Here is a 15,090-nt window from a genome sequence, read left to right on the forward strand (position 1 = left end):
GCTTAATAAATATGATCGCAACTCATCGTTTAGTTAATTTCACTTTAAATTTTTTTTTAGACAATTTAACTTCAAACTATTGATATAGTATATGATTGGTGATTTCATGTCACTTACAAAGATATATTCCTAAATTTATACCACTTCAATATATATATATATATATATATATATATATATATATATTGACTCATCACAATCACATTATTTTTATATAATATACTCCCTCTGTCCTGCTTCGTACGTCTCCTTTCTTTTGGGCACGGAGATTAAGAAATGTGTAAAAAGTAGATAAAATGGGTATAAAGTAGATAAAGTGGGTTGAGTTGGTGGAAATTATTTAAATATTAAGTATAGAGAGAGTGTGTATTGCCAAAAAAGGAATGAGACATTTGAAGTAGGACAATCCAAAATAGAAAATGAGACATTTGAATTGGGACGGAGAGAGTATAATTTAATACTAAGATAAAATAAAAAATATAATAATTTTTTTTAAAGAAAAAAATAAAAATTATAATATCTAAAAAAAATAATACCCGTGCATCGCACGGGGAAAATACTAGTATATTAAAAAATTGGGCCCTCAATTTTTTGGGGCCATGGGACATCGCGCATGCCCGCCCGCCCGCCCGCCCTCAGGGCCGGCCCTGAAGCAGGTAAAATGAAAAATATTATGGGCCGAACACGAAAGCAACTTGCTAATGAATTTAAGCCCATTAGGGCTTTAGATCGCAATTGACGTACGTATAAATCTACATTTGTTCAGAACAGCGCCTCAGGGTTTGGAGCTTGCTCGTCGGTCTGCACGATTCCATCTGCTAAAATGGTAAACTGTTTCTAAACCTTGGATCTTTTTGTATCGTTTGAATTGTTAGCTAATTCATTAGATTGTTGCTTTAGCTCGTAATCAAGCTGGAGTATTGTGATTAATGGTTTTAGTTTTTGGTTTGTTTCTCTGTTTTAGTTTCTGCGTAAATAAAATCTGATAATTTTCTTTATGTTGATTGTTATGCATTTTACGCTATTTTACATTTTCTTGTAATTGTCTATGTGTTTCTGGTATGCCATTTCTGTGTCTGCGGAGAAAACAAATCCGGTACCCTGTAATAGTCTCTTTATATTTTCTAAATTACTAGAAAATCTTGTTTAATTTAGAAACTTGTGAATTGTGCATTTTGTTGAATTTTTGTTACTGTTTCGTTTTTGCTAGAGGAACTAATACATTTCTTAGTTACTAATGTTTTTGAAGTATGTACTTTCTATGTTATGAAACAACTCGAATTTCCTCAATTTCTGTTTTTAGGCTTTGATTGCATGTACCAGATGTGTTGTTTATTCATATTTGTTTCTTGGTGACCTAGGAAGATAAGATATAATAGACAGCCATGGTTCTATCTCTTAATTATTAGTTTGGCTTCGAATGCACCATAATTTGGTAAATAATGTCTCCAAAGCTCCAGTGGAATTATGTGAATGTGTACATTTCCTAACTTGGCAACTCGATTAGTGAAATTTGTTACTATATTATCACGTGTTGACCTGTTTAAAACATTGGGCTCGACAGCCATAGTTAAGAGTCTTGTTTGTATGTTTTGAAGTTGTTGATTTCTGTTGCATGGCATATCAAAGCACTTCTATTGTTTCTTTCCGAAAAATTGTAGACTGAGCTACAATGAAGATAGAACTACTGTTAGGAGCAAAGTGTTGAGTGGTTCGACTGATTAGGTTTGTGCATGGAACAATTGTTTTAACTCTTGTTGTGTTCTGCTATGTAATTTGCAGCCGAAGCAGATTCATGAGATAAAGGATTTCCTTCTGACAGCTAGAAGGAAGGATGCACGTTCTGTGAAGATCAAGAGAAGCAAAGAGGTGGTTAAGTTCAAGGTTAGGTGCTCAAAGTACTTGTACACCCTCTGTGTGTTTGATCCGGAGAAAGCTGACAAATTGAAGCAGTCCCTTCCTCCTGGTATGTTGTTTTCTGTTTGAACTTCATTACTTAGTTGATTTTTTGTCTTTGTATGTATTTTAGGGGATTTTGATCTCAAACATCTTGGTGTCATTTGTATTTCTAGTTTCGTTCTTGTGGAAGAATGTGATCAATGACTACTTGATATACTTCATATGGATTTAAAATATGTTGGCTTATGCTTCTATAAGAAACTTAATTATTATCAATGCACATTGGCTGTGTCCCATCTTTTTATTCATAGGAAAAATGAGTGAGATACTTAAATACTCAAAAATTAACTTAATTATTATCATTGCACATTGGTTGTGTGACTTGTGTCCCAGCATAGCTTTTTTTTTTTCCCCAACTTTTCCCATGTGTTAAATTCTTAAAAATTAACTCTTCTTTCACTTTGTTTTCAGGTTTAAGTGTGCAAGACCTGTGAGTACGCCACCCAGAAAGAATTTTGGTTGTTTTTTTCTTGCAACATGTGTTTCCAGAAAATTGGTTGAAAGATTTCTCTAAATGAAATTTTGGACATGTTTTGTAGTAAATCAGATTCTACAATTTTGGTTTATTATTCTCTCTTGCCTCTTTCTTTGTAGCTTTTGTCTTGATTCAAGACCTAGGCATGGTATTGCAGAATTCACTATCTCACATATAGAATTGAAATCATTAGGATTGAATTTTGAAAATCAAATTGGAATTTGAAACAATTGACATAAGACTTTATGCTTATGGGTTGTCTATTGCTGCTGATTTAACATGAGATTTTAATGTATGAGCAGTGTTTGTATGCCAAAGTTTACTCATCATTGCTGGTGTATTTAACGTAAATTGATTTATGTCTATAAAGTTCGGAGTATTATAGAGGTTGTTTGGGTGAGCTTATAAGCTTTTTAAAACAGCTTAACTTGTTTAAGAGCTTATAACAAGTTCCTTCAAAGTGTTTGACAAAATAAGATTTTAAACAAAACTTATAAATTTTAAAAATAAGCCTCAAGTCTCAACTCTCAAGAACCTGTAAGTATTATAAATAATAAATTCTTCTATTCTATTTTATTTTTTATAATTTTATATGTAATAATAATTTTATAAGCATTACTGTATTCAACTTTAATTTGTTATTTGTATTATATAGCTTCTCAATTCTTTTCGTAATAAAGATTTTATTTTTTGTAATAAGATTGAATATTTTTTTATGCTTTTTAAAATTGAAGTAATTTAGGACTTTATTTTATTGTAAATGTAATTTTTAATATCAATTAATGTAGAATTAAATTTTAATTTTAATGAAATTTATATTATTAAATATGGTGTTAAAATTAATTGAAAATAAACATTAAAATTAAATATAAAATGAAAATCAAAATTTAAGAGTTGGGGGTGTGGCTCTCCCATTAGGATTGTAAATGAACAGAGTTACTCGCAAGCTATTCGTGATTCGACTCGAAAAAAACTCATTCGGAGCTCGAATTGATAATAAACGAGTCGAGCTCGAGATTTTTATCGAGCTGACCTGGAGCCTGACAGTGCTCGGCTCGTTGAGCTCGCGAACATGTTTGGATTCGATTGTTCGCGAGCCTGTTCACGAACCTTCAGTCGAGCCTTCAATCAAGTTAATGCACGAACCTTAAACGAGTCGAACTCAAGCTCGAATAACATATTAATTAAGAAAATTTTCTTATATTTATAACAAATTCAAGCTTGAACATCATATATACGAACATCTAACGAGCTCAAGCTCGAATTCGATATTATCGAACATCACCCGAGCCGAACTCGAGCTTGGTAAGTGGATGACGAGCCGAGCTTGATCATCAAGATAAAAGCTCGAATCGAGCTCGAGCCAAGCTCGAACATCCGAATATTTAAACGAGCAGAGCTCGAACCTGCTAGTATTCGGCTTGGCTCGACTCGTTCACAACCCTATCTCCCATTATGAAGGGTGGACTCTTAAATAGTGGGAACCACATTTAAGAGCCCACCTTGGCTCTCTATTTGTGAATGCCCTAAGCTTATTTAAAATAAGCTTAGCCAAACACTTTATGTCAACGGGCGTATCATGAAACTTTTGTACAAATGCTTTTTTCTTTCTAAAATTTCATGATTCATTCTAAACTCTCCGCGCTCAAAGCTTGACCCAAAAGTCAGAAAATTGGCATTCAACTCGAAAATAATGCCAACAAATAGAAATTGAAATAGGGTGGCTTACAAAGATTCGAGGATTTCGCAATATCTAAGAATTTATAACATATGGCTCACATTTTTCGGGAATTTTCGAACTGAAATCGATGTCAGTTAACATAGTATATTGTGAAAATGATGAATAAGGTCGAATTTACAAGTAGAGATAAGTGGATTGATCATCTCAGCTACCATTTATTCCTCAGTGACATCTCGATTTCTTCGAGCGATCGCCCTTTAGTTTCAACTATAAAATAGTAAGCGAATGAAGCTGCTAGCAAAGAAACGCCACCGAAGCCTGCGTAAACTGGACCCAAACCAAACTTCTCCACCAATTCAAGGAAAAACAGGCCCACCAAGAAGTTGAACACCTGATTAGTCAAGGATTTAACACCTAGAGGTCATTCATTTTAATCCAAAAATAGAGGAGATTCATATTCTACTCTTGTGAGGTGTTTGCTTTGAGTGATAGGATAGATAAATATAATATAGACAATCTACCATTTACTATAATAGATTGATCAATTACAATGCTTCAAATACTCAAATCACATGTCTACCCTATCACACAAAGTAAAATGCACTTGTATGGAGGTAATAATATTTCTGAAGTTGGATACATACCCAGTGAACAGAGAAACTGAAGCCCATGATTTTCCCTCGTGTCCTGCTGCTGCTAAGTTCTGGAATAATAAGCCCAGTTACTGGACCGGCTCCAATGGCAAAGCAGAATATGTACCTACAATAACCAAAAATGACATGCATTAAACTTCATTTTTGGAGACCTCATTTCCAAGATTGGATTCTTTAAATTGTATTCAAAGTCTACAATCATCAACTAAAATTATGCCTTGGATTATATTGATCCCCACCTCAATCATGACATCATCAAAGAACTGAGTTGGAGGATAATCACAGTGTAACATGTTGAAATAATAGATTTAAGTATATTTGATTTCAAATTATAACTAATATCACTCTTCTGTTCCATGTAATCTTATATTGATACATCTAGCAGAAGTGTCAAGAAATTGCCAATTAGTTAAGGGCAACAGAGAATTCAACCGCACAGTTAACATGGAAACGAAGGTGGAATGCATGAAAAAATAGGAAGGCAAATAATCGCATAGAATAGGATGTTATATAGCAATATCTGTTTTTTTACTTGTTGTATTTTGTTAGTGGACATACATGATAGTGCCCAATATTGATAAGTTGCTACTGATCTCTGAGTCAACAGGAAAGCTGGTGGCCCCGGCTGTGACAAACATAGACATAGCCTGCAAAAAAACAGATACGTAAATGCTTGTATGCTGTTTGTGTGTGAAACTAACTAGCACCCTTGAAAAACCAATCCCAGAGGGTGATTAGGTCATATAACATTGTTTTTAGATAGCTATACATTTAAAAGACTTTTTAATTTTTTTATCTCGTATTTCAACATAGCAACATTTTCATCTACTCGGGGCATCGTCCTCTGCAATAGACATTTACACTTAAGTGCCTATAAAAAATATGCTAGTTTTGTCACATTTTAATTAGATACCATTCCGAGGTAACTTCCAATCAGAAGCACTTGTCTCCCTTGCTTGTCCATCAAATATGATGCACATATTGCACCTGAAAATCAGAGCATAACAGAAAATTGAGGCCTTTATGTGTGAATAAAATATAATATGCAAACCCGACACATTTGGTAGAGTCTAGACCTGCAAAGTTCGTAAGTCCGACAAATAAACTTGCTAAAGCGCTGCTTGAGATTCCAGCGTCTTGAAAAGTCAACGATGAAAAATATAGAACCCCATTTATGCCAGCAAACTGCTGCAATATAAAAAGGGCACCTCCGATGGAAGCAACTGCAGCCACAGCCAGAGAACATACTCAATAGTTAATTCCACAAACGATAATTAGCAAGTTCTCAAGAACACAAGTGCATACATTGCCAAACAAGAAATGAAAATACACCTTGGTACCACCTCTAAAGTGGGGCTCCTCAATTAGATCCAACCAACTGCTATCTAAATCAGCACCATCGCATCTGATCACAGACTGAATTTCTTCAATAGCTCGATCGACTTTAGATGCCCCCCAGAGGTTACGTATAACTTCTTTAGCATCATCAACTCTCCCTGCCTACAAAGTTTCTCAAAAAGTACAAAGTTATAAGCATGAGATTAAAGAGGCATCTGAATCTAATCACACGGACAGACAAAGAGAACATTATGTCATACTTTACATAGCCAGCGAGGGCTGTCAACTGCAAACTGCATGCCAAGTGCAAGAGCAATCCCAGGTACACTAGCCACGTATAATATTATTCTCCACCTGATAATTACAAGTACAAAAGAAGGATTATAATTCCACATGGATAACATCTCATATTTCGTTAATAGCAAGACTACTTCTTTACCCCTTGATTTAACCCCAAAGTACTTGTTGCCATTTTCCTCTTGTAGTTACTCCTCAAATAGTTATTAACGCAAGCTTCTAAAGAACGTTACATTTGGATGTAGTCCTCTAGCACCAATGAAGATGCATGCCCGTGAATGCTTACCAATGGGGATCATTTTCTGAAGGAATAGCTAGAAATAGTGAAACTATGATTCCAAGGCATGTCCCGATCTGAGAAAAGGTCCCCAATAAACCCCTAAAGTTTGTTGGGGCAACCTATAAAGCAATGAAGAAGTTAACAGCAGAAGTGGAAATCCATGGTAAAGCTATTAAACTTCAGCACTGTAAAGTAAAACTCAGGTGGGCAGGTTATTATACTTCGCGAGACAAGAATCATTTATTTGGTCTGGGGCTACAAGGGGCCTCAAACCTTTCCAATGAAAAGTGGTAGCATGAAGGTACACATGGAAAATCATTTTATTGTAGCTTTAATAATGAAAAATGCTAACCTTACCTCTGAAATATAAATGGGGACAAGTACTGTGTTCACCCCAATACCAAGGCCCACTAGAAATCTTCCAAAGAGTATTTCCTCCAGGGAATGTGCTTGCGCACTGCATAATCATCCGAGACTATTATCATCTATGATCATTCATAACATGAATTCCCTATCAATTAGATTCAAGATTCTAGTGGTTTGATTTATTGGTTTTCTCATGTAATATTCCAATCTTATGATTAAATGCTCTCGTGCATATTTGAAAAGCCTAATATGAATCATTTATGTAATATCGGGTGCTCAACAAATTTGTTTCTCATATGGCAGTTACTTTGTTTCTTTCTTTTTTCTTTTTGGCAGCATAAATGGCCAGATGCACCTTTATAAAACTTTTGAAGTACCATATATGATACCAGAACATGTCCCTATGGTAATTTGTGAATGATTCGAGCAATATTCACGATTAGAACAATATGAAATCATGCTTAATTCAATGAATACTGTCTGAGAAAACTGACCTTACAATTGCACCTAAAACAAGGGGAATAGTAACAAGTTGGAAGGTGCGGCAATAGCCAAGTTTATCAACTAGGTAGCCGCAGCTTATGCTTCCAATAAATGCACCACCGATGAATATACTAACCACAAGTCCCTCAAGAAAGGAATTTGCTTCAAACCCAAGCTCTTTGGCTATAGACACAATAGGGCCATTCATTACACTGCACCATAATGAGATCACAGCAACATCCAGTAATCCTATTAGGCGAATGTCGTGATAAATCAAAAGCAGATATGCACTCCTCATGCTAAATTCAATGGTCTACCAAGTTCTCTTCTTTTTTTTATTTAAAAAAAGCTAAAATTAGCTACGGTGAAGAGGTCAACCAAGTGACAAGAAGCTACACACAACAAATACAGTTATGCCACAAAAAAGGATCTAAAACACCTTACCCAATATGATAACCAAAGAGAAAATTGGACATGGAAGCAGTTAAAACATGGGGAAATGCAGGCAACCACCCAAAATCCACCTCCTCACCGCCATTTTCATCATCTGAACATAAACACCACAGCACATATAAAATAAGCAAAAACCCACATAGAAAAGGGATAAAAAGATCTGATTTTTACCTAGGATTTTATTGCTGTGGGGCCCCAAATCGGGAGCCGGATCCTTCTTCGCAGGGGTGATTTTGAAGTTCTTGTTGGAGAATGAGCGAGAAAAGGAAATAGAAAATGGGTTCTTGAATTTGTTGGATGAAATTGTGGAAGGATAGAGGGGAATTATTGGGTGACATCTTGGGGTGAAGAGCAATGGAGATGGAGAAGCCCCTAACATCTGAATCACGAGAAGAAAAATCAAGAATGGATGTTTGTGTTGAGGTGAATGAGTCGGTGATGAGTGATCAGTAGCTATTCATTGCAAAGTACAATAAATGTAGCAGGGAGTACGGTTTTCTCAAATTCTCTATTTCCTACCAATGTTAAACAATATGGCGGTTTGTTTGTTTGCTTGCTTAAAACAAAAACTCTCAAATGTTTCGTGCATTCTTTGATTGAAATCTTTTTTCTTTTACTTGCATTTACTTACGGTTTCTACAAGTTAAATTGTAAACAATAATATTATTGAAAATTACAAGGTACTATATACGTCATAGTTCTTTTTTAGTAATCGATTAAAATGATACGAACGTAATATTAACCATTCAGTTTTTCATGCCGTAATCGCTACAGTATTATTAGTACCCTGTACCCATAGTCCATAGATCGATGAAAGTCGAATGAATCATAATGTGAATAACTAATTCAGTGTGAGTTGTCAATTAGAATGCTACAAGTTACAAAATTGAGATACTGAAAAGAGAAAATTTAAGATGTCTTATTCTTTTAAGTTATATACGAAAAATGTTATTTTTTATAAATATAAGCATTATATGCTCTATTTTTTAAAGGGCAAAGGTGCAGATACCCCTGAACTACACCCCCTAGAGCTTTTAGCCCCCATACTCGTTCAAAGCGTGTTGACCTCCCCAAAGTCTCGGAAAAAGGGTGCAATTAGGTCCTAGGGTGAAACGGGCGTTTTAACGCCGTTCACTTAATATATATATTTTTTTCGCTGGGCCCCACCACCCCAGCCACAATGCGCGGGGTTTCTATGCAAATAGAGCAGATGAAAGTTTATTTTATTCCATTCGAAAACTCAAAGTTTCAGAGGGCAAATCATCGAAGAAGAAGGAAGGTTTGGTTGCGATTTTGTTGATTCCGATCGATGCTTGTAATTTTCATCGAAGTAGACTCTAAAAATAGGTAAGTAATGGCTAATCTTCATTGTTTAATTTTCTTTTTTACAGAACATGCAAGTATTGTTGGATTCCGAATTTTGTTGCGTTCTTGTTGTTTTTGACTTGATGCATGAACGCAGAACATAAGTTATATTCTTGTTTGTTCTTGTTCTTGTGCAGCATGTCGAATCCTGAAATTTTCTTTATTTTCAATTGGTGGGGTATTTGGAAAAAAATGATGAGAATGGTGAATGGATGTATGATGGTTTTAACCATAAGGAAATTAAATCCACACTGGAAAACATGACATTAGACAGAATCGTATCCGAATTTGAGGAGTGTTATGGTTCTAAACCTAAACTAGTTTATGCGGCAGATGCAGACTATACCATAGATAAGGCTCTAGTTCCCCTAAGAAATCCTATCCAGTGTCATAAGGTTCTTGATTACCTAGAATTGCTTGGCCATGGAGAGATTGCTTTTTATACAGATCATGAGGTTGATCCTATGCCTACTTTTGTAGTGAATGAGATGTTTTTAGAAGAGACTGAAAATAGTGATTTAGAGGGTAAACATGGGGTTCAGATTACTGTTGGGTTGTTTTTTTTGTTTTTATTGGGTTGGGTTGGGTTGGGTTGGGTTGTTTTTTTTTTTGTTTTTTTTTTTTTTGCTAACAGATGATCCTATCTAAACTATGCTAGTTTTTTTACTATGAAACATATGTCCAACAGCTTATGATGATGGTTTTTTTGGGAATGAATTTCAGAAACTTTAGAGGTTATCTTTGTGCATATGTGAAGTCCATACTTATGATGTCAATTTCTTTGAGAATTTAGAATATAACAGGGGAGATTTACATCATTTCATAAAGTCATTTCATTAACAAAAGCAAGATACATTAACAATTCCATAGCATCAACTATCCCTTGACTAAGATTGGAGATTTACATCATTTCACTAGTTTCATACTATATAACAAGCTTGATTATCACAAACCAAGAAATAATCAAAAAAATTAAAAGAAAACGGCTTCTCCTTCTAACACCCATTGTCTCTTCTTTCCAACTTGCAATTACTGACCAAAGCTGCTCAATTTCAGCTTCCAAATCAATGGGGGCTTCGAACTTTCATGCAACTTTACAAGCTTCATGTTTTCCTTCTTCAATCCGTTTATAACTTCACGAGCTCTTTCACACATTGGTTCGTCATACCAATCAAAAAAACCACAATTTTGGGTCTACGAATTCAAAAATTGAGTATTAGTTCCATGTTTTTCACAAAAACAAAATGAGTGATAAGCAATTGATGTACCTTCCAATTTCAACACCCGTAGAACCTTCTCCCAGGGTTCTCATCGGTCCATGAAGTCATTCTCTTAGCTTCCAACCTCTTGCCTTCGAATTTACAACGACAATGCCTAACCTCAACGTCGTTCATCATCTGCTGTCTACCACGCGACGAGGATGACCCAAATCCTGAGCTGGAACTCATGATAATAGCTCGAATCCTAGTATACTCAACAAACCCTAACCCAATTGCAGAAAATCTTGTCGATTTCTCTCAATTTCCTGCAAGATCGTTCGTAAATTAGGGTTCCTACTATTTGAACCCTAAATCCTAAATATAATACCGTTGGTTGGGGTGGTGGGGCCCAGCGAAAAAAAAATATTAAGTGAACGGCGTTAAAACGCCCGTTTCACCCTAGGACCTAATTGCACCCTTTTTCCGAGACTTTGGGGAGGTCAACGCGCTTTGACCGAGTATGGGGGGCTAAAAGCTCTAGGGGGTGTAGTTCAGGGGGGTATCTGCACCTTTGCCCTTTTTTAAATATTCTTTGATTTGATGAATTTGCTTGATTTTTGTGAAAGTTTTAAACATTTGACCGATTTGACAACTATTAAACATAAAAGTCAACGATTTAACAGTTATAAGTCAAGAATACATATGATCGGTGGATGGCTAAATCATGTGTCCGCCCGACCGGATACATGATCTAGTCACCTAGATCATGTGTTCGGCCGGTAAAATTATGTGTTTGACCGGCCGACCACATGATCTAGCCACCCACCGGTCATATGTACTCTCGACTGATAGCTGTTAAATTAATCAAATATGTAAGACTTTCACAAAAAACCAAGCGAGCCCATCAACATCAAAAGGTAAAATAGGTACTTCATATAATTAGGGCATAAAATGCTTAAATTTATAAAGTATGACATTTTTCATATACAACATAAGAAACAAGACATTTTTGCCTATTAAAACTACTCAAAAACTCTTTTTTATAAAAAGTTATGGGTTCAACTCGCATGCATGCGGATAATTTTTTATTTTTGTATGGGAAGTGGTCCCATACGCGTGACGGTTATTTTCTCACATTTATGTGATGTAGACACTACAAAAAAATTTCTATCAGTGACACGAGGTTTGGTAGTTAATATGCGTGAATAAAAATTAGTGGTGTTTAAAAGTGTAAATATTAATGATTAGCTACATCATCAAATATCACTAATTTTTATAACACACATAATAGCTACCAAGTTTCGTGTCACTAGTTAATTTTTTTTTAGTGAGAGGTCTCACCTGCGTACGATTTGCTTATTTGAATTATATAATAGATACCTCGTAATGCGAATAACGATATTATGTAATGAATATCATAAAGAATTGTCAACGTTATTGGATGAGAGATCAATAAATGAATGATAATTTAATTATATATATTGGAAAATAGATTTTTGATAGTATTGATAACAAGTCATTCGTACAAATATTTCAATCAATGAAAATTTCTAGGTTTCAATTGTAATAGACTTGAATTATTATATAGCATTTTTTAATATATTTTATATTTATAGTTATTTTATACTTTCATAATAATAATAATAATAATAATAATAATAATAATAATAATAATAAATATAGATTTGTACCTGCTATAAACTACAATCAATTATTTTATTTTAAAATTACTTGAAATTGTTGCACACTTGCACTACTACCCATCTTCTGTGTAAATTATGTTGAAATTGAACTCGACGCATTAGATATGGAATTTTCTTGTGCAATTATTGATTTCTTGTTTGGCTCCTTTATTGCGTTTCATACTTGTATTTGTGGAAGTAATAAAGGTTTCTTTCCTTTTTTTACTTATTGTACTGTTGTACATCTAAGCGTGAGAATTATTATTATTATTATTATTATTATTATTATTATTATTATTATTATTATTATTATTATTATTATTATTATTATTATTATTATTATTATTATTATTATTATTATTATTATTCGTTTCATATATATGATCATTCTATTCCTATTTAATTACATTTATTCGTACCAATCTCTTCTTTACTTTTTACCCAACATTTACACCATCAACGATAAAATGCCAAACTTCCAAAAATGAAAGCCAACTTCTGTCCTTATTTTTGGGGTTCATTGCAATTTTTTTTCTTTTTCTTCATTTTCGATTTTTCCTATCAATATTTTATTCTCCGTTTCTTCTCTGTTTCCATTTATTAGTTTGAATTAATATGTATTTAGATTTTTAATTATGCATTTCATTTAATATAATTTCAATTTTAGTTTTCAAGTTTTAATTATTAATTAGAATTACGAAAGAATTAATTTTGTTTTATTTAGTTATTATATTTATAATTTAAATATAATACTCAAAAACAAATTTATTAATTATGTAGTGAAAGAAAAAGTTAATCACATAAAATATAAATATATAAAGTTGTGTGTAATAGTGAGATTCATATGAAAGTTGAGTTTGTAAATTAATTATTAGAGAGAAAAGTATAATAAAAGTTGATGGATTTTAAAAATTTGATGTGACATTGTGGAATCCACACACGAAAGTTGGGGTTATAGGCGCATGATTAAAGCCACCCTTGTCAAGGGTATTTTTGAGTGACAAATTATGATAGGTAAAATAATCGATACTATTATTATTATCTATTTTATCCACCAAATCAAACGTACGTACGTAAGCTTTGGAAATTATCTTTTTAGTACACAAAATTCACGACGTACGATTACACGATATATATGTTTGTGAATTTGTATACTAGCTAAACAAAACACTCGAATGCTTTGAACTCGATCACTTTTCCACAGTTGCAGCATGCATGAAAAATTTGTGGCGTAGTTAGGGGGGCCTACCCCCTAACATCATTTTTTAATAATATGGACAAACTTTTCTCCCTATACTTATATATCATGAAATTTGGAGCAAATAATTCCCCCCAACAAAAATTTCTACCTCCGCCGCTGACGCTGAGGCACTTGCACGCGGCGGCGAGGCTGAAGGTGACTGATGGACACGGTGTGGAAGTAAATAAAAAATTAAAAACTATTTAAAAAATTCTTCCTGAATATATATATATATATATATATATATATGTAGCAAGAGCATGAACATTCACTGATCTTAATTAGAAATGGAATAAAGCTTTGACCTAAGAGTTCAGAAATTAATATACATCTTCTTGTAGAAAATTCATAACATGCAGTTAGTTAGAAAGAGAGTGATCAGTGCATGTGAGCATGGTCTATTGAGAGATCAAAGTGGCCTGCAATTATATACTGGGGAAATAAAATATCCTATTGGAAGATTTAAATAGAAAAAAAAGAAATAATTGAAATTACATATATGTGTGTGTTGTAGAGTTGGGAAGCAGGCCAAGGTTGGTGTTGTTGTATCTAAGTAGGGGTCCTAGCTTCTCCGAAAGACTAAGAGAGGGAAGAGGTCCCTACTTTTGCAAAGAAAGCTTACCATCTAAATATAAAGTGACAAAAGCAAAAATTAATAAAGTGTGGAAAGATTAAAAATGAGGAGTGGTCTTATCCGAAATCTGGAAAAGCATTTACCCACTACATTATGTTGGTGGAAATTAAGGGGAGATCAATATATATGCTCTTCATATCACATTTTTCTTCACTAGACAAAAAGACAACTCTGGGATTCATTTGGTGTACCTTTGCTTGCCACCAACACGATATCATCTTCCCAAATCCTAATTAATCTTCTCTAATTAATTGCTACCACTACCCACTAATATGTCTTCACCAAAATTAATGCACCCTAGCTCCAACTCCATCTACAACAAATGCCTCAATTTCACACGGATTTTGTGACCAAAATTTAAACTCATTCATAATATGACTCGCCTTTAATTTAACATAATATTGCTTCTCGTCGTGCAGGATATTTTGCAATGTATATATGGCACATCCACTCCAATTAATTATCACATATTTAAATTAAAGCGGATGCATCCAACTGTGCCTCATTGATTAGTTTGTAGATGATACAAACTGGATCCCTAGAAGTTGAGAGATAAATTTTACTACTAATTTATCACCGGTGTACCAGGAAATGCGAAAATGATGTACTCCATGTAAGCTAGCTAGCTATATATGATCAAGATCACCACTACATGAAATATCTATATATAGAACGTCACAAGAAATTACTGCAAATTAAAATAATTACTTTTAAGTAAATATATATAATGATATATAGTTTTCAATGGAAACATACTTACGTGATTAAAATTTTTACCAATATATATACTACATACAACATAGACGGATATATATATATATATATATATACAGTAGTGAGCACTACTAGCTACTATAGCTAGCTAGGTTCATTAGACAAAGAAAAAGCATATTCATCCTTCCCCAAAACGATTCGTTATACATGAAGTGCAAAAGCTTTCAAACAACAACCGTAAAAAACATAGACGAAGAAACAAGCACAAAAA

The 15,090-nt window shown here is 33.9% G+C and overlaps 2 protein-coding genes across 2 annotated transcripts; one reads left to right on the forward strand and one right to left on the reverse strand.

Annotated features, from left to right (window-relative positions):
* The first annotated feature begins 697 nt into the window (after nucleotides 1-697).
* On the forward strand, nucleotides 698-2,528 carry LOC130997016 (60S ribosomal protein L38-like). Its single transcript, XM_057922298.1, has 3 exons — nucleotides 698-826; nucleotides 1,783-1,966; nucleotides 2,371-2,528. The coding sequence occupies exons 1-3, from the start codon at nucleotides 824-826 to the stop codon at nucleotides 2,391-2,393; spliced, it is 210 nt and encodes a 69-aa protein (XP_057778281.1). The 5' UTR covers nucleotides 698-823; the 3' UTR covers nucleotides 2,394-2,528.
* Nucleotides 2,529-4,098: 1,570 nt separating this feature from the next.
* Nucleotides 4,099-8,523, reverse strand: LOC130995807 (probable plastidic glucose transporter 1). The gene is made up of 12 exons (XM_057921240.1): nucleotides 8,157-8,523; nucleotides 7,977-8,079; nucleotides 7,544-7,744; nucleotides 7,041-7,140; nucleotides 6,690-6,802; nucleotides 6,367-6,460; nucleotides 6,112-6,268; nucleotides 5,845-5,991; nucleotides 5,682-5,755; nucleotides 5,327-5,415; nucleotides 4,760-4,874; nucleotides 4,099-4,506 (listed from the first exon to the last, which is right to left on the reverse strand). Exons 1-12 carry the CDS (start codon nucleotides 8,362-8,364, stop codon nucleotides 4,324-4,326), a joined length of 1,584 nt encoding a protein of 527 aa, XP_057777223.1. The 5' UTR covers nucleotides 8,365-8,523; the 3' UTR covers nucleotides 4,099-4,323.
* Nucleotides 8,524-15,090: the final 6,567 nt, after the last annotated feature.

Source organism: Salvia miltiorrhiza, chromosome 1 (assembly GCF_028751815.1).
Source record: "Salvia miltiorrhiza cultivar Shanhuang (shh) chromosome 1, IMPLAD_Smil_shh, whole genome shotgun sequence".
In the NCBI taxonomy this organism is placed as follows: domain Eukaryota; kingdom Viridiplantae; phylum Streptophyta; class Magnoliopsida; order Lamiales; family Lamiaceae; genus Salvia; species Salvia miltiorrhiza.

Bases quoted from the DNA above. Each gene is read 5' to 3' on its own strand.
- LOC130997016 (XM_057922298.1), top strand. The intron at 1,967-2,370 runs GTATGTTGTTTT...CTTTGTTTTCAG, and splicing joins GAAGCAGTCCCTTCCTCCTG to GTTTAAGTGTGCAAGACCTG.
- LOC130995807 (XM_057921240.1), bottom strand. From the start codon at position 8,364: ATGTTAGGGGCTTCTCCATCTCCATTGCTCTTCACCCCAAGATGTCAC. The intron at 8,080-8,156 runs GTAAAAATCAGA...GTTTATGTTCAG, and splicing joins CCACAGCAATAAAATCCTAG to ATGATGAAAATGGCGGTGAG. The intron at 4,875-5,326 runs GTATGTCCACTA...TGGTTATTGTAG, and splicing joins TCAATATTGGGCACTATCAT to GTACATATTCTGCTTTGCCA.